We start from the raw sequence: 18,354 nt of genomic DNA, 5'->3' as shown, positions 1-18,354 counted from the left end.
GAGATAATGAAACCAAAAAGTAAATTTTCCCAGCACAAGGAGAATTCAGGGTAAATAAGATCAGCTAAGTACCGAGATAGTTTACTCCAAAGTAGTTTAGTATGAGGGCATAGCCAAAATAAATGCACAAGAGTCTCTCTTTGATTTCCACAGAATGTACAGTTTACATTAATGTCTTTTTTGAGTTTCTGTAAACTGAATGTGAACGCTGCCAGTCGGGAAAACAACGTAACCAGGGGGGCGGTGCCTGTTATTCCGAGGTGGCATGAACACAGCATTAATACATCCATGCATGGGACGTGAGCCAATCCCGAACGAGGACAGGAAACAGCTGACGGTGAACAACAACAACACACACACACACACACACACGCACACGCACACACACACACACACACACACACACACACACACACACACACACACACACACCCCTTCTCCTGCAGGTGGTGGTGTAGTAGACTCCTTTACGCACGTAGCCTAGCTTACACACTCTATACCTTGTCTATGAAGGCTGGTGTCTGGCCCTGGCTCTGGCTCTTATGCAAGGTTAATGTTTTTTGGTACCTCCTGTAAAAACAGGGACGTGGTGCGAGCTTTCCACTGAGAAGAAGACCCCGGACCATCCATCCCAAACCAGACGCTGTACGATGGCACCGTCCCTCATCCGAGCTTGCCGCAGTCTGGCTCTCTCGACGTGGCTGCTGTCGTTTTGTTTCGTGCACTTGCTGTGCCTGGACTTCACGGTCGCAGAGAAAGAGGAATGGTACACCGCTTTTGTCAACATCACCTATCTGGACCCCATGACTTCGGAGGTCAAGACAGAGAAAACCGAATGCGGTCGGTATGGCGAGCAGTCGCCCAAGAAAGAAGCCAAAGGTCTGGTCCTGGTGCCGTCCGTCCTGCAGGACAGACAAGCGTGCGACCCAAACGTCAGGTTCCCCCCTGTCTCTTACAACACCGCCTGGGTGGCGCTGGTGGCTGCGGGGAACTGTACATACCGAGAGAAGATCCGTAACGTTGCAAACTATAACGCCTCTGCAGTTGTCATATACAATGTGTTCTCCAGCAGTGCCAACGAGACCATAACAATGCCCCATCCAGGTAAGAGACAACCTGTCAACCTGTCTTTTCCATCATGATTACCGTTCAGTCGTGTGATGGAAGCCTTAAGGTACAAATGCCATTCATTCGTTGCTTGTTGGGCACCTTTGACCAAGATTAATGGATTTCATTCCCCCTGCTGAAGTCCCAGAGCTCTTCTGTATCTCTGCAGTCAGCTCAGTAACCAATTAGTTTCGAGGTAAAAAAGTGCACTGGATCCCCAAGCAGATGGACTGATTGCCATCTTCCAATGATCTACTGGATTTTCTAACTGTCTGTAGGTCTTGCTGAAGTTTTTTTTCTCAAATGTGGACTTGTGTGCCCTGTGCAACCACTGCAGGCTCAATATATACCACCTTTTTGATATAAGTAACACTTTGATACCTGAGTTCCAGTGCAGATACCAAAACAATTGAGGTTTTTTGTCAATACCTTACTAGTGTAAGGTTGAAAATGTTGATGGAAATCAAGAACTATCTGATTAAAGAATAATTTAACAAGATTACAAATCTGACAACATATCTAATTGCCAGCTTTTGGTACTTGACACTGCTTGATATTCGGTGCCATAGACGTATCTCTCGGTCGGTGCCAAAACAGCATTGAGGGCCAATAATACCCGGCTATATACCATAGAATGCTGTCTCAAATTGTCACTTAAAAATATCCTTATGCTTTGTTATTATGAGAAAAATAATGATCAAGAAAAAACTACACAGGTGAAGCACAAAACCGTAGCAATTAATTGGAAATGGGTTGTCTTTTCAACACGATGCTAATCAAAGCACTCACAAATGCTAACAGTTGAGCCCAATGTCATTAAAGAAGAATACCAAATATTTTTCATTTCATAGCAGCGCTGCCATGTGTCTAGTTTCCTCTGGTGGAGTTTACCTGCTATACTGTAACTGCAGAGGCAGTTATTGTTCCATTAGTGCTCCTGATTTATTTCCTTTTTAAAGATTTTGTTTTGGCTCTTTTGGTCTTTATTTGACAGAATAGCTGAAGACAGGAAATGAGGGAGAGAGAGGGGGATGACTAGCAACAAAGGGCTGCTGCTCAGAGTCAAACCCGGGCTACTGCAGTAAGGACTGAGCGTTAGTATTTGGGGCCCATGCTCAACCAGGTGAGCTGCCAGAGCGCCCCCTGATTTATTTCTAAGCAATACATGATTATTAATTATACTGTTTATTGATCCCCAGTGGGGAAATTTACATACAATTTACTTCTACAATTTATTTTCTTCACAACAAACAGGAAAATGCTTGTCACGATATGTGTCAAGAAGCCCACAGACGGCAAACATGTAACGTTGAGAGGGTTTCCCCTTCACAAATTCACAAATTTATGAATTAAGAAAGGAATGATCAAGAATACAATTTAAAATGTTGCAGACAAGCACATGCTGTAGACTCACAGGTCCTTTACTCCTCAAGACAAAGCTGAAGAACATTAAAAACCCATCTTTTGACTTTAAGCACAGTCAATACACCACCAAAGCAAAGAGTTAAGAACTGAAAGGAATAAACTATGCGTAAACAACAAACCCAGCTAACACACCTTTTGACACAATGTATGCAAAACATCCTAAAAACACAGACTGTTCTTCAAAAGAGAGTCACATTCATTTCCCTTGCTTGCTGGAGGCAGTGCGGGCTGATATGATTGGATAAACACTTGGCTGTTTGAATGGCACCAGCAGAGTCATTTGTTTGCAGTAAATAAAATTAGATCATTTTGGGGAATTTTTCTATTTTCTATAGTTCGATGATCCTGGAAGTCATAGATTATCTGTTTTTTGTTCATATGCTCTTCATCAGCACACACACCTGCTGACACAGGGGCTCGAATGCTGGTTCTGCTTTGTATAGTAGTTTCCCTTCTTATAGTGTCACTCATCTAATTTAGTAATAGCTCTAAAGCTGTCCTAGAGTTGGAATAAAGCTTTTTTCTTTCAGGCTCGAAGGAGAGGTCAAAACTCCAGAAACACTTGTACTGTAGAAAAACAAATCGTTATAGTAAGACCCACGCGTCCCTGATGAAGGCCACAAGCCGACACACATCAGACTTACAATAAAGTTGTTCTATACAAAGTGTTGCTGAAGTTTTGACCACTTTAGACTTCTTTCCCCTTTCCATGAACCTTGGAAGTAGGTGAAGCTGTGCCAGAAATCCCCTCTCTGCTTCCAAGCTTGCTAAACAGTTAAAATTATATATTTTTTAGTTTTAGAGTTTATCTCTATGTCACCCTGAACCAATTATAGGTATTATTTGTGAGAATAAAAGTTACAAGGTTAAGGCCTTCAACAGTATGCAGAGCCGTTTTTTTTCCCACTTGACTTTTTTCCATTGGAAATAGGCTCTTAGCTTGTTGCTAGTTTTCCTAAAGGTGTGGCTGATCAGACCACTATGCCTGTGCCAAACAACAGCACAATGCATGAAGGCTGTTGGACAAAAGGATCTGTGCAGAAACAGATGTTCGAACAAAAACACACAACACCTGACGACCTAAGGGTCTAATTGATTAGGAGATGTTTTTAACTAAAACATCCCTTTGTATAGAAGTGTCACAGGCACTTGTCAAGATGAGCAGATGATTTAAATCCTATGCAAAACCTCTACATCTTTTATTTAAATTTAGTGACTTGTCTCAGGAGTTAGTGGAGACCAGAGCAAAGCTAAAAAGAGGGTACATGTAAGCTTGCATTCACTAGGTGGTTAGATACACAATAAAAAAAAAAACAGGTCATTCCCTGCTTTAAGCCACCATGACATTAATATAAACTGAGACACTTCAAGAGACAGAAACATCAGCCAGGAGAGGTGTGATGCCAAAACATTTAGAGAAGAGAAAGGTAACACAGAGAACGGTGACAAAGGTACAGGTCTTAATGTGTAGACTCAATGTAAAAGAAAGAATGGAGCACTTTCCTGTCCAGCGCTAACACAGCTGGGCTGTAAAATCCACAGTTGCCAGAGCCAGAAGCTTCTCAAGGCCTGGCTTTATTTAACCCTTCCATCTCAGGGCTGAGTGGTATTAAAGTCATGATCCTGCCAGGTCAGATACTGCAGGTTAATCAACTCTGAAAGTGTGGGGTTTATCCTAAATCACTGCGTAACTTAGCTAAAAAAAACATTGCCTACCAGCATCTATCGTTCATTTATTGAATTTGTACAAAAACAGTATAAATATTACATTTAGCTGTTTTATGGCAGGCTGCATTCCAGACTATTTCTTTGCCTTCCTGGAGTCTCCACTGGTTGCCTGGCAACTGCTTAGTACCAAGTAATAGTTTAGGATGTAATTTTTTTTTTTTTTTTTTTTTTTAGATTATTTTTTTGGGCATTTTAGGCCTTTAATGATAGGACAGCTGAAGAAGTGAAAGGGGAGACAGAGGGGGAATGACATGCAGCAAAGGGCCGCAGGTTGGAATCGAACCCGGGTCCGCTGCGTCAAGGTGTAAACCTCTACACATGGCCACCTGCTCTACCAACTGAGCTATCTGGGTGCCAGGATGTAATTTTTGTGTTCATTAATTACCTTTAGAACTGACAGAACAAAGCTAGCGGTTTCCTCGTTTCCAGTCTTTATGCTAAACTAAGCTAAGCTAACCGCCTGCTGGCTTCAGCTTCCTGTTTACTGTACAGATATGAGAGAGCAACCATTTAACTCTCGTCAAGAAAGCGAACAAGTGTATTTCCCAAAATGTCAAACTATTCCTTCAGTCACCGACTGTGAAGCTTTTTTGATATACCTGCATGAATAAGCCACAGCGACGCCAACTTTGTGTGCCATGCTTGGTCTATTGCCACCCTACATCTGTAACTTAATTTCACGGAGGAGTGTCGGCTCTCATTGTTTGCGTTTGAATGATCTTTTGTTGCTCGCTGTTCCACTTGCCGGTACAGAACTGGGAAAAAGGGCTTTTGTTTACTCAGCCCCCCACACATGGAACATGTTGCAAAAAGACTGGAAATTGACTGAATTACTTTCATTGAACGCTTTTAAGTCCAGATTGAGAACACTTGAGTCGATCCTTTGTAACTGTTTTTCATAATGTGTATGTAATTGTATTGATTGTATTGTTTGAAACTCTTTTGCTGCTTCTTGGCCAGGACTCTCTTGAAAAAGAGGTTTTTAATCTCAATGGGACTTTCCTGGTTAAATAAAGGTAAAATAAAAAATAAAAAAAAAACTGTCAGGTTCAGATTAGTACATGGTTGTTAATAAAGCAGTTCATTCTGTGGTAATCTGTACCTAAGTGTTATCCTCTCTTCTGCAGACCAAAAGCCTGTTGAAGACATGAAATTCCCAGCGTGGAACAGGATGGTGTCCACTGAATTAACCCATTCAGTATTTATTCCTCTTTGCCTCCGCATTTAGGCCAAGTGGATCTGAAAACGTGTTGAGTTCAACCTCAGCCTCAGACATTGCCCTCCTGTTTTAGAAGCAGCTATTTTTGTCCGCTCCTCTGACTGCGTCACAGTGAACAGTAGAAGGAGATAAGATTCAAGGCTTAGGCAAATCTTACATGCCTTGTTATGCCTTTCCTTATTTCTGCTGGCTATGAAACTGAAGGAGGCCATACACAGTTTCAAAAGTCTACCAAGTCTGTAAGCAACAGTTTTATTCTTGAAATCATTTGCCTGTTGACATGAGATAAAGTGGTTTATCTTGTGTTTACAAAGGCAGTTGTTACATCACAGTGATTTTCCCTCTACACCATATGGTCATGCTTAATAAAACCATTCATCTGCTGGTCAGGAGTGTGTATATCTGAGGTTACACACATGGAAAAAAAAAGAGGTTTACAAAACAGTGAACATTCATTAAATTATGTTGGCAGTTAGTCTTGTCAATTAACTTGTATTATTGGGTAAAACAGGTAATATATTTTTTGGTCAGCCTATTTTAAAACTCTGAATATGTCTTTTAGCCACATGTTCATCTTGTTTATTTTTTTATGTCAGTGAGAAAGATGTAAGCAAAACCTTCAGTGAAGAAGGGTGAAAGCTAGTGGCCTGACAGTGTGAATACACAGCGGTGTCAGCAGCGTATCACCGTCTGTTTGTTGTCCAAACACAATCTTTTGTTTTCTCAGTCATTGTTTGTAGCAGGGTTTGCTTTAGAAGCTCTAACATACATAAACTCATTTAGAGGGAGCAGCCACCGTAATACATGGATAAACCTTTGTGTCAATACTGCCAGCTGGATTACTGTGTGGCTGTGGATCTGGCTGTTTTTGCAGAGGATTGTACAAATGAAATACTTTGCACCCATTTCTACCATACCCATAACAAATTGTTAATAACAGCATTTGTTTAATTTTTAAGAAGGCTGCTTTTGCCCAAATATATTTACTGTATTTTGTTGTGAAACAAAAACTACAACCAAATTATTATTGCATATGCATGGAAATAAAACAGACATGATTTTGGTCTGACTTCTCAACCCTGGTCATATAAAATGTAGCAGCTGCACAGATTTTACAACAGACCTGTTACATAAAGTGGTTGATGAGAATGACAGCATAATGCATTGCAGCTACATCCTGAAAATGAAGCATATATGTTGGATTCAAAGCCTTTTACTTTTACTAAAACCAAAAAATACCACATTTTCTGTCAGTCTTAGTGCCTCTGTGGGGGAATCACCCCAGAATATGATGTAACATAACTGTGCATGATGATTTGTCTGTGTATCTGGCAGGCTGCACAGGAGGTGCTTTTGGTGATGGCACATTGAATAAAGCCATGTTTATGGTGAGTGATAGAGGGACTGAAGCACCACAGGGATCCACTGTCTCCATGCAGCCACAGTCATAAACAGGCAACAGAAGGAATATGATGTAACAGTATTCAGGCTGTTGATGCAGTTCCTGGAATTATCAACCTGCTGCTGAGAGAGGAGAGCCTTCTTATACCCTTATTGTTTACAATTTAACCTGCAATTTACACTTTAAAGCATTATGTCCCATGGTAAACTTTTTTAAACCTCTTTGTGTACATCAGAGCTGAAATAATTAGCTGATGAATTTTACAGAAATATAATTGTCAGCTATTTTGGTAATCTACTAATTGTCTAAAGTCAAACTTATCCAGCAAAAAAATGATTTAACTAGTTTCAGCTTCTTAAAGGTCCAATATGTAATATTTGTACTGTAATAAATCCAGAAATGACACCAATGCCTCATCAGATATTAAGGAAACGTTGTTAAACTGAAATACTATCTTTTCTGACAACAATGCTAATGTCAGTATTTTTTCTTTTTGAAATTTACATTCCGTGACGGAATTTATGTTTATGTTTTGATCTGTGTGTTGTTATCAACGGCCCAGTTTGACAGGCAGGCCAGGTTGCCATATATACCTGTAAAAACGTAAACCCAGCGCGCTACAGCTGTAACGGTAGTACAGCCATGACAGCAGCAAACAAACGAACAGGATCAACGGAGATAGATTCTACATGACATAAAAAAAAAGAAAACGGCATGTTTCTAACAGTTGTGTGACCAGAGACGTAACAACCCCCTGGTAAATATTGGAGATGTATTTGAAAGATGGAGACAGCTTAGAGTCCAAAAGGATGCAGAGTTGGCTTATTTTCTCCTGAACAGGTAAGCATTAGCTCCAGGCTAATTTATCACAGCTACTAGGGATGGGCATTTTTTGTCATTTCAACATGTGTGTACTCACATTGAATTATATAGCTAGAGTAACCGAGTTGGTTACTCGCAAAAACAATTGAGACATAGCCAGTAAAGTGATCCCGACTGGTCCTGGCTAACGCCGCCATGCTAACCCTGCTAACTGTTAACGCAACCGGGAGGACCAGGCATGCAGCCCATGGCTGTTTACAACATGTAGTTAAGCGGCTGGAGCCGACAACGGTGAGTTATTTTAAACCACGAGAGGGGGGCTGTAAATCGGAAAGAGAGGACTGTGAGTTTGCAGTGTGTTTAGCAATTGTTGCCGTAATTCTAAGCCAATGAAGTGTGTTCCGTCGGCAAGGTAGTGGTATTTTTAGTGTTTCGTATTGTAATTCTAAGCCGAGGAAGTGTGTCTGTCAGTTGGTTACAGAGCTCCGCGTGAGCACGGGCTTTTATGACTGTCAATATAGCCAGCATCTACCGTTAGCTACTCCGCTGTGCTGTGGAGTAATGTCTGGCTATGTGAGAAAAGCGTCTAGCAACGTTGTTGTGAATGCTGCGGTCTCAGCCTGGCAACCCCCGTGAATTTCGGGTCTGGGCAGGAGGGGGCGGGGGAAACGACTCTCCAGTATTTTGAATTGGTAGTGCAGCAACTATTTTAACTGCTAGCTGCCAGTATTACATACAATATTACATATTGCACCTTTAAATGTCAGGATTTGCTTCTTTTCTCTGTTTTGTATCATTGTAATCTGAATATCTTTAAGTTTTAGACTAAGGCCTTATAAGCATGAAGAACATAGGTAACAGGTAACTGTTACAAAACAAGACATTTGACGGTGTGTCCTTTGGCTCTGGGAAAATTGTGATCGACATTTGTTGCTTTTTTGTGACAATATATACAAAACATGAATCGATTAATAACAAAATTCATGGATGGTGAAATTAATAGTTTAATAGTTTACTATCATGTGTGACAAAGAAAAGTGAAGAAGCTGGAACTAGCAAATTATTGGTATTTTTATTCTAAAAATGACAAACAATTATCGGAATTGTTGCAGATTAATTTTATGTCGATCGACAAATCAATTAATCGACGAATCGTTGCAGCAGTAGACATTATGCAAAATGCATTACAAGCTTATTTGCATTACAAAACCACTTATTTATTTAACTGTTAAGTAATATTTTCTGCTAGTTAAATTGCACTAAGTGCTATTTCATAGCTTCCTCCAAACCAGATATAATTCTGTATTTTATTTAATGTTTTTTGGCTAAAAAACATATTTGAATATGTCTAAAATATAGGCTAATATTCACCATGTGTAATACATGTGTAATAGTAGAGTTCAGGTAAAAACACCTGAATATAACTGAGGTGATGTCTTTAGTAGGTGGTAGCTACTGTATAGACTTGATTCCTCTCCTAAACATCTAAACTGACCAGTACTTTCTGTGTTGTATGTGTGTGCAGGTACAGGCGAAGTTGTGGCCATCATGATCCCAGAGCCTAAAGGTCGTGAGATTTTGGCTTTGCTGGAGCAGAACATCCCGGTCACGTTGTACATCACCATAGGAACCCGCAACCTGCAGAAGTACGTGAGCAGAACATCGGTAGTGTTTGTCTCCATCTCCTTCATCGTCCTCATGATAATCTCCCTCGCCTGGCTCGTCTTCTACTACATCCAGAGGTTCCGTTACGCTAATGCACGAGACCGCAACCAGGTATGACTGTGACACTTTGTTTAATCAAAGTACGCCTCTGCTGATGTATTTCTGTCTAAAATGGATACAGACAGTGGTGCAGTGCTGTGGTCTCACTCTTGACATTGGCCCATGCGTTTTCCCATCTGGTGTTGGGTCTGTGAGGCTTTAAAGGAGAGGCCAGAATTAGCCTGACAGCTGGCTGAACAGAGAAGTGGCAAACCAATGAACCATCAACCAACTCAGCTCACTGGCCCTTTGAGCAAATCCTTGCTATTGCCTTCTTTTTATTGTGAATGGCCGTCTTTGACGTTTTCCTGATGTCTGTAATAAAAATTCATCATCATGCTTGTTATGATAGGAGTCGGTGCCGTGACAACTATTGTTGTGTTTTCACTTTGAATTATGTTGATTTATTATTTCGGCCAGATTGAACATATCTGCTATTAATCCATTTCCAAGGCAGTTGAAAAAACTGGAAAACTTTTCAAAAATATTTTTTCTGGGGTGGCGCAGGGTTCGAATCTGACCTGCTGCCCTTTGCTGCGTGTCATCCCCCGTCTCTCGGGAAAAGCCCCAAAAAAATTATCTTAAAAAAAATATATATTTTTTTTTCTTTTCTGAAACAGGTCAAATAATCATATTACTGTCAAAAAATACATCTTCAGACACATTTGTACACTACCAAAGTGTCCAGCTTTTAACTCTTGTGCTATCCTGGTTTCTAGTCATTGTATCTCACAGGTTTTCTAACTGTGGTGCCATGGAGGTGTTTTATACTCTGATCCATGTGATTATCACACAGTAGTAGTAGATGTTGGCGCTGCTCTATGTGTATAAATTTGAAGAGATGAAATTGAGTCCACAGCAAGCGACACGTGATGCATAATCTTGTGAAATTTCATTGTGGTCCACGTTCACATGAACATGTAGGCTAGTGATGCAATTTCTTTTTTTTCAGCTGATGTAGACCAATCAGCAGAATATACTGTATATCAACATACCAATGAGATGCCTGCACACTGCTGAGTCACTGACTGTTGACTGACTATCCACTATTAAAAACCCACTGGTTGTGTCAGTAATAAAGTTTTTTTATATCTACAGAGGCGTTTGGGAGATGCTGCCAAAAAGGCCATCAGTAAGCTACAATTACGCACCATTAGGAAAGGAGACAAGGTAAATGATATTCCATATACTGCAAACCATACATCTCCCATTAACCTCAAAGCATGTTTGGCTATTCAGTAAGTTCAAAAGTAAGCTACACATGCATTTACTAAAATGTGTTTCTCAGAGTGAAGGACAATATTTGAATTATACAGTACTTACTATATTTGGTATATAGATGTATTTAAGAATGCATTGGTCTGTCTTTTTGTTTATTTCTTTGTTTTAGGAGACTGAGTCAGACTTTGACAACTGTGCAGTTTGCATCGAAGGTTATAAGCCTAATGATGTTGTGAGGATACTACCATGCAGGTAAAGTTTGTGCGCTTGATCTTTGTCGTACATACTGTAGGTCTCTCAATTTGTTGAAGGCATAAAGTCAGCACATGCTCCATAGCTGCCGATATCTACATATTTAACTGTGCACTGCATTTTAGCAGTCATTTGTTTTCAAATTGTTTATTTGTGCACTGTGTTCTTGTTTGGTCAGGCATGTCTTTCATAAGCACTGTGTAGACCCGTGGTTACAGGACCACCGGACGTGTCCCATGTGTAAAATGAACATCCTCAAAGCCTTGGGAATCCCAGTAAGGTCCTTTTGATTTGTTTTGGCAACTTTTGCCCAATACTAATCTAACTCTAAAGTGCAAAACACAAGAATTGAACGCTGATAACATGCATGAGTGCCTCTAAAGACAAGATCTTTGGCACGTTCCAGCTCAACGCAGACTGTTCAGATGACGCTCCTCCAGACTATGAGACATCTGTCGGGGGTGCGCCCACCAACCCCATCAGCGGAGCGAGTGAAATCACCTTTAACGAGAGCTCGGTGGTTCTGGATCCAGCCGGAAGATTGATAGACCTACAGCAGTTCCATGCTGATGAAGAGCCAGAACTTCAGGCAGGGGAGAGACACATTATCGCCAGCAGTAAGTAAACAGACATTACACATTTTTAAGGACAGTCTGTGAAAAGAGATTTTGACATATAGCTAAATTGGGACATTCAATCCAGACAAAATATCACCACATGCTCAACATTACGTTTCTGTCCATTTCTTTGTTTCTCAATTATTTTACACAGTGAAGCTGCACCATTTGAGATTTACAAGACTAAAACTGCTGGTTCTGGTTCCTTTTTTCTTGTCATTTATGGGTTGAATTGTTTATTATGAAGCCTAAATCAGGCCAAGCAGCCACCTGGTCAGTGTTCCCGAATTCAGATCCTCCTGGGCAACACAGGAGGGTAAGAATAGTGTTCCCTTTTCAGAAAGACACAGATCTAACCCACAAACACTAACATATATGTTATGTTGAAGTATGCTGTATATTTTAGGACCTTTTTCAAACAGCTAAGGGCTGTTACTTTAACTAACGACTATTAACATCTGCTAGCTATCAGCGTTCTACAGCATGAGCACATGCTCATAAATGTGTTGTTTCTGCCATTTGGCAGCTGAAGCCAAAACTTTTCCCCAGAACATAGATTTAGCCAGAGTTTTAAAAGTATTTCGCTGGATGAAGAAATAAACAGAGGTTAAACAGGTTAACAGGTTTTATTTATTACTTTTTTATATATATATATATATATATATATAAAAAAGAACAAAAAAGAGCAATAGACAAAAACATTTATCCTCATTTTTACGTCAAATCAGTAAATCTATGTAACAAGAAATTCAGCAGGACATTTATGGATCATACATGGATTTAATGCCACTCTGTTCTGTAAATTTTAAAACAATTGCTCCTGGTCTATCCAGCTTGATGTAATTACACTTCCCAGTGGTTTTATTGTTGAGCCTGCAGTTTTTTTTGACAGCTCAGATTTCTGGTTACTGTCAGCGTAGGGTTTATAATTAAACTTTTATACAGTGTTTAAAGGCCTGGAGGAGCAGAGTGGAACAGTAAAGAAGTGTCTGAGTAACGAGTGCCAAAGTCCTGCTGCTCAGCACATCAGGCTGGCTGCAACACATCTACACTTCCAGGCATAAACGTCATCCACACACACACTTACTGTATGAGGAGACTGTTGTAAACCAAACACATTTTCTTTTTAATCCTTGCTTGTGTCTTTGTTCCCTGCACAGTAAAGAAAACTCTACTTGTATCTAACATCTTTTCACACATCAATGTGACTTCATTTAAAGAAGGGATTTATTGAGGCCAGCTATAGTTACTATGCTATTAGATACAGTAGTGATGTTCATAAGTGGAGATTTGAGCATACTGGGTTTTGAAAGATTACTGAATTTGTTTTTTTGTATTGAAAAATGGAGATTGAACCTGTTTAGCCATTAAGAAAACAAAACAATTTTGATAAGATGATTGTAGTGTTGCTTTGATTAATACTTAAAGGTATCTATGAAGAAACCCGAAGAAAATGTCAGACACCACTCTGATGAAGGCAAGATACTGTAGCTGAAAATCCATGGAGAATAATATAAGTTATAGTGCAGAAGAGTTGAGTTAATTTTGATGTCCCTTTTAACTTTCTAGCCTAAAATAACAAGTAGAGCTGCAAAGATTAGTTGATTGAAAAAAACAATCTCCAACTAATACATTTATTTTTTGTTTTGTCATTCTTTTAACGCAAAATTGCCAAACATTTGCTGGCTCTGGCTTCTCAAATGTGAAGATTTGTTGCTTTTCTTTGTCTTTCATGACAGTACTAAATGTCTTTTGGGATGTTCTTTGGGTTGTTATTTTGTCAAAACCAGCATCCAGCTTCCAGAGCAGAGAAATGGATTAACGAGTCTAGTATTTATTCAGCTAAATACCAAACATTAATAAAACAGTATACTAAAAATAAATATTTTTCAATTTTCCCTAAAGAAGAGACTGTTCTTTAAGGCACTCAGCAGAAACTGGTAACACAAATCATTATGTTTACTTTTGTGTGCTTGACAGGCAGTAGATCAGCTCAACATATTTGTATGTAAATTAGATGTGATTTGCTGCACTATTGAGCTAACAGAGGCAATGTCACTGACAGGCAGTTAGCATTAGATGAACAAGCTGATCTGTCACAATTTCTGCTGCTGTGGGTCAGGAGTGACGGAGAGCCGATTGTGTTGCGTCTTCAGCCTGAATAATGAGCGCTGTTGATAATGGTATTGCAGCTATCATTCTTTCCAGAGTCAGCCATTTACTAGTTGTCTATCAGGGTCCCAGACAAAGACCTGATTTACTGCTGAAATGTGGGGAAATATATAAGTGTTAATGGCATTAACCCAAATAATTCAACCTTCTTCAAAGAATATTTCCTGTCAAGTAATAATTTGCATTTCCCCCCCCCCACCCGCAGGTGAGCACCAGCCTCCGTTCAGCAGTGGTTCAGAGACTTCTATCATCATGGGCATGGAGGTAGGCATGTCTGAAGTAGACCTGTCCATGGAGCAGGAATGTAATTGGGCCAAATCCTGAATTAATTGAATTTGACAAAAAGCATAATTCACCAAGAAAAAGGAAGACAAAAGCAGCCGCCCCCCCAGAGACTCGTCACGTCTTTGGTCCTGAAGGAAGTGACTTCTCAGAAGATGGGCAAATGGGCAATACAACATAGCAGCACAAAACACACACAATACTGTCTTTACTGACCAAAAAACAGATTTATCCCCTTATCTGTGGACATGTTGCTTGCTCGTTTTCTCACACCTTGACTGCCATGGCGATCAGACAGCACCTCATACATTGTGGTGACCCAGTTTTTGTCAGACGTAATCTTTTCACATCCCCAAACCTAGCATCTGAAATACACATACAATAACTGCTGAGTTGTGGGAGTTAGTTTCTCCTCACTGGTAACCTACAGTTAACCTGCTGCTGGACACACTATGAGCACAGGAGCAACAGACGCCAGACGCCAGATTGCTGCTTTAATTATTATTAAAAATATGTGCAGATTGATTGATTTCTTGGTAGGAGATCACTGCCAACATATTCCAGAAGTAACTTTTCCTTATGTAATGGATACATAGCACAGAGCCTATATCAGCATTTTCTTTGAGTCCCATTACAGCTGGTGTGAATTTCCCATCAGCATTTTTTCAACTTCAGACTTGGGTACACGTTATTATCCCTTGAAAACTTGAATCGTAGGTCTTTAACTTCATGGTCATGTTTGAGGAGTCGGGATATGTATGCACACGTTATGCTGAAATGCTAAATGTAACGGTTTCTGTTTCTATTTTTGTGAGACCTTCATTTAGAACTTCTATTTTACCGACTAAAGTCGTCAGAGAAAATAACCAAACACAAGGTAGATATTTCTGTCCTCACGTTTGACAATCATAGCTAGCCACAAGCAGAAGTGATGTCACCCACTGCCCTACTGAAACTGCTGCTTACAAGTTGTTACAACACATGGCGCTGATGATCACTCCCTGCTGACTGTCGGAAGGGGATTGTTCATATCTATGTTCACACTGCTGCTAAGTATAGCTGGCAATAGCAGTTGTCACCACCAAATTCTGGCAGTATGCACATACTGTAGACAAACTTCCTACACTTGTCAAGCCAGCTTAAAATATGTCAACAAGTCTTTGTGCCAAGATTATCTGTAGAATTTCAAACATTGTTTTTTAATGCACTTGGCTGGTAAACAGACTCGAATGGCACTGAATCTGCTCATGATATGAAACCGAAGAAATAACATGAGGGTGCAGAATTAGATGGCTTACGTAAGTTAAAAGGGGGACTGTTTTTGTGGACAGGAACGGAGCTATGCATTGCCTGACAGATAAGATGCATTCAGATGCATGGTCAGGTTTTTCATTAAAGGAATTTGATGCTACAAGCATGGGATTATGTATGGCATGAAAAGCTTACAGCATGAAAATGTTTACAGTTTTGTTTGGACTATGTCCACACTAAACCGGCTTTGGGAAATGACATGCATGCAGCCCTCGCAAAGATCTCCACACAAATAAACCTAAGGAATAGGAAAACGGCTACATTTCCTATTCTTTGTCCACGATCAGCAAACTAAACTGCATCACAGCCAACATGTGCTGATTACCCATAGTGTAAGATTTATAACATAAAGCCAGGTTAATGACCACAGCTATTGATATTCAAAATGAGTTGCTGGTACAGTAGCAACAAACCTACAGACAATTAATACCTGAATCTACAGAAAAACACCAGCTTAGTGCGGATGGAGAGCTTAAACAAAGAAATAAAGATGCTTCTTTAAATGGAGCTGGTTTAGTGTGGATGTACTCTCAGACTCCCGTGGTGATACTGACTGTTAATTCATGTTCATCATCTTTTACACTTTACGGTAGAATTCATTCTTCTACTTTTCCTTTAGTTGTTCTGTTGTTGTCCTGCCAATCACCTCCTTTATTACTTATTCAGTAATGTCACGTTAAACAAGATCAGTAGGATCTAATACTCGACTGGATCCGTTTCCTCTCACATTCCTGTAGACTTGCACACTGAAGAAGCACAGACTCCACTGAGCCAGTGGAATTTTTTTTTTTTTTTTTTTTTTTTTTTACATCCAGTCACTGTTTCCATTATGTCCTGCAGCCACCTGGGACTCTGTTATATAACACGTACATGTCCACACTCCCCTGTTTGGGTCAATCATTGAAGGATTATTGAATGTATGGGCTAATGTTTAAGTCTTTCATGAAAGCCTTGGCTTTAGAAGGGGCACATTGTAATTCTTTATTTCTTTAATTGTTTTGTGAGACTGTATGTGCTTGGCCGTAGCAGCTTGTTACCCATAGACACTACTTTCTAGATAATGCTTAAGTAAGAGGTTAGAATAATTTGTTTCTGACAGCAGTGTTTTACTTTGAAATGCCTGCAGTCGGAAGCGTTCATGAATGTACATTTTTATACACTATTAGACAACGTGGCCGGTTTGATAAAAAGTCTGGTTTATAGCTATACATCTTTTGCTTTGTGGATATGAAGGTGGAGGATGATTCTTGCCAGCACATTATAGCTACAGATGTTTAAGTCTCAGACAGCCTGATTTGGACCTTTTTAAGCCTCTGTAAGTCCCATTAGCTCACATGGATAATGAGACAGCACAATACGTAAGATAACCCAGAAACACCCAACAACATCTGCTGTTGCTCTGCTTGTCTTTCTTCCCACGCCTTGAATTCACAGGTCTTTCTTCTGTCATCTAGTCTCCTTCTCACATTGACACACAAACATAACAAACACTCTGTCTCCATCTGACCATTAAACAAGATAAAGCAAAGCACATCCGTTTTTTAATGCCAGATCACTCGATTCTGGCTGTACTGCCTAAAACAGAGCGAGTCTGTCTAAAGTTAAACCTTCTGTTTCCAGATCAACTTAAAGATAATGTAACTAAGCTAAAGGTCGTCATCTCTCAGTTTAGTTGTTTCCAGTGTTTCAATAACAAAGCTCTTATAGGAATAAATAGAATTTTAAGGAATTTTAAGACACAAAAGACCTTGGTGTACTCCATGTAATGGCATTCAATGTACTTATGAAGTAACACAAGATTGTTGTCCCTAATTGTACCTGCAACATTACCTAACACTTTATTTTATATGTCCGTAATTTCTTAATAATTTCCAACAAGTTTCCTGCAAAGAACTTTGAGATTTGGTGCTAATTTAAGCTCACTTAAACAAAACAAATACAAATATTCATATATTATTGGAAACTTTATTCTTCATATTTGTCCATTTATTATTACTTAATTTTATTTAATTATTAGTTGAATTGTATGCTTGCCTGTTAACTAGGGGTGTCACAATTTCAATTCCAAATTTAAAATCGTTTAAAATTAACTTTCAATTTCTATTATTGAAATCAAAAGCAGGATTGGTGATTCAAATTAATTATTCAAATTTGACCACCACCAGTGGGGTATATTCAAAAAATGGTATGACATTTAATACCTTTGATTGGAATGAATGAATTGAAATGAATTTACCAATTGAACACTGCCTCTATTTTACATATACTATGTTCTTTCAAGGAAAGTATTAGAAAATTATTCAGAAATTATAGACCTGTAAAATAGAGCTTGACCAAACACATGTTTTCTTCTGTTTGTGTAAACCTTCCTATATTGCACTTTAACCCTCCAGTGAATGAGGAGCGGCTATACTGAACGATATGAAAACGCCTTTTTTTATGTACAGCTTTTGACAAAGAGGGCTACAGTATTGAACATGGCACTTGACTCAGTTGTTGCTTCTTGTATGATATTGTGACCTTTTATCTGTAACCACTGCGTGTATGTGGGGTGTGTGGGGGGGAGTATCAATATATTGTACACTATACCCAGCAGAGATTACAGCATTGCTATTTTGTAATATAAAATAATTGTAAGTATGATTAACGGTGTCTCTGTCCTTTTCTTGTACCATGATGCACATGATGAACACTATCAGAGCTTGTGATGTATGTGACTGATTGCATTAAAGTCAAGGGAAAGAGACTAAAGAAATCTATTATAATCTGGAAAAAGGAAAAACTGCTGTTTGACAACCTGCTGCATATAAGCTAAGCCACCAAATACTACTCTAAGTTTCTATATTTTCAGAAGTCATCTGTGACAAAATGTCAACAGAGTTAAGGTCTCCCTATGATGCCTCACTCAGGTCTGAGTTTTGACGTCAGGACTGGGTTTATTTGATGGGCATGAAGTTTTTTTTTAAGAGGAAGGAATGTGAGGTATTGCCTGAATGTAAGGACAAACTCCAAGAAACATACAGGTTTATGTT

General features: G+C 39.4%; 2 protein-coding genes across 4 annotated transcripts in view; one reads left to right on the top strand and one right to left on the bottom strand.

Moving 5' to 3' along the window:
- The window catches only part of LOC114565487 (interleukin-15), a 37,163-nt gene extending 31,648 nt beyond the window's left edge, over positions 1 to 5,515 (bottom strand). The window contains exon 1 of one of the 2 annotated variants that reach the window (XM_028593564.1): positions 5,363 to 5,515. In XM_028593564.1, the coding sequence (XP_028449365.1) occupies positions 5,363 to 5,484 (122 nt within the window). In that variant the 5' untranslated portion in view covers positions 5,485 to 5,515. Of the gene's footprint in view, positions 1 to 567; positions 956 to 5,362 lie in introns of those variants that run through there. The other variant, XM_028593572.1, reaches the window with a different exon arrangement.
- rnf150a (ring finger protein 150a) lies at positions 277 to 17,921 on the top strand. Of its 2 annotated transcripts, XM_028593548.1 has the most exons (8): positions 277 to 337; positions 583 to 1,104; positions 9,229 to 9,479; positions 10,566 to 10,637; positions 10,858 to 10,940; positions 11,119 to 11,215; positions 11,347 to 11,557; positions 13,935 to 17,921. In XM_028593548.1, exons 2-8 carry the CDS (start codon positions 651 to 653, stop codon positions 14,051 to 14,053), a joined length of 1,287 nt encoding a protein of 428 aa, XP_028449349.1. In that variant the 5' UTR covers positions 277 to 337; positions 583 to 650; the 3' UTR covers positions 14,054 to 17,921. The 2 variants fall into 2 exon arrangements, with proteins under 2 accessions (XP_028449349.1, XP_028449340.1); XM_028593539.1 differs by lacking the exon at positions 277 to 337 and having other exon boundaries at positions 438 to 1,104.
- The last annotated feature ends 433 nt before the right edge of the window (positions 17,922 to 18,354 follow it).

This window comes from Perca flavescens, chromosome 2 (assembly GCF_004354835.1).
Source record: "Perca flavescens isolate YP-PL-M2 chromosome 2, PFLA_1.0, whole genome shotgun sequence".
NCBI classification, from domain to species: domain Eukaryota; kingdom Metazoa; phylum Chordata; class Actinopteri; order Perciformes; family Percidae; genus Perca; species Perca flavescens.
This window is presented reverse-complemented; position numbering and strand designations above follow the sequence as displayed.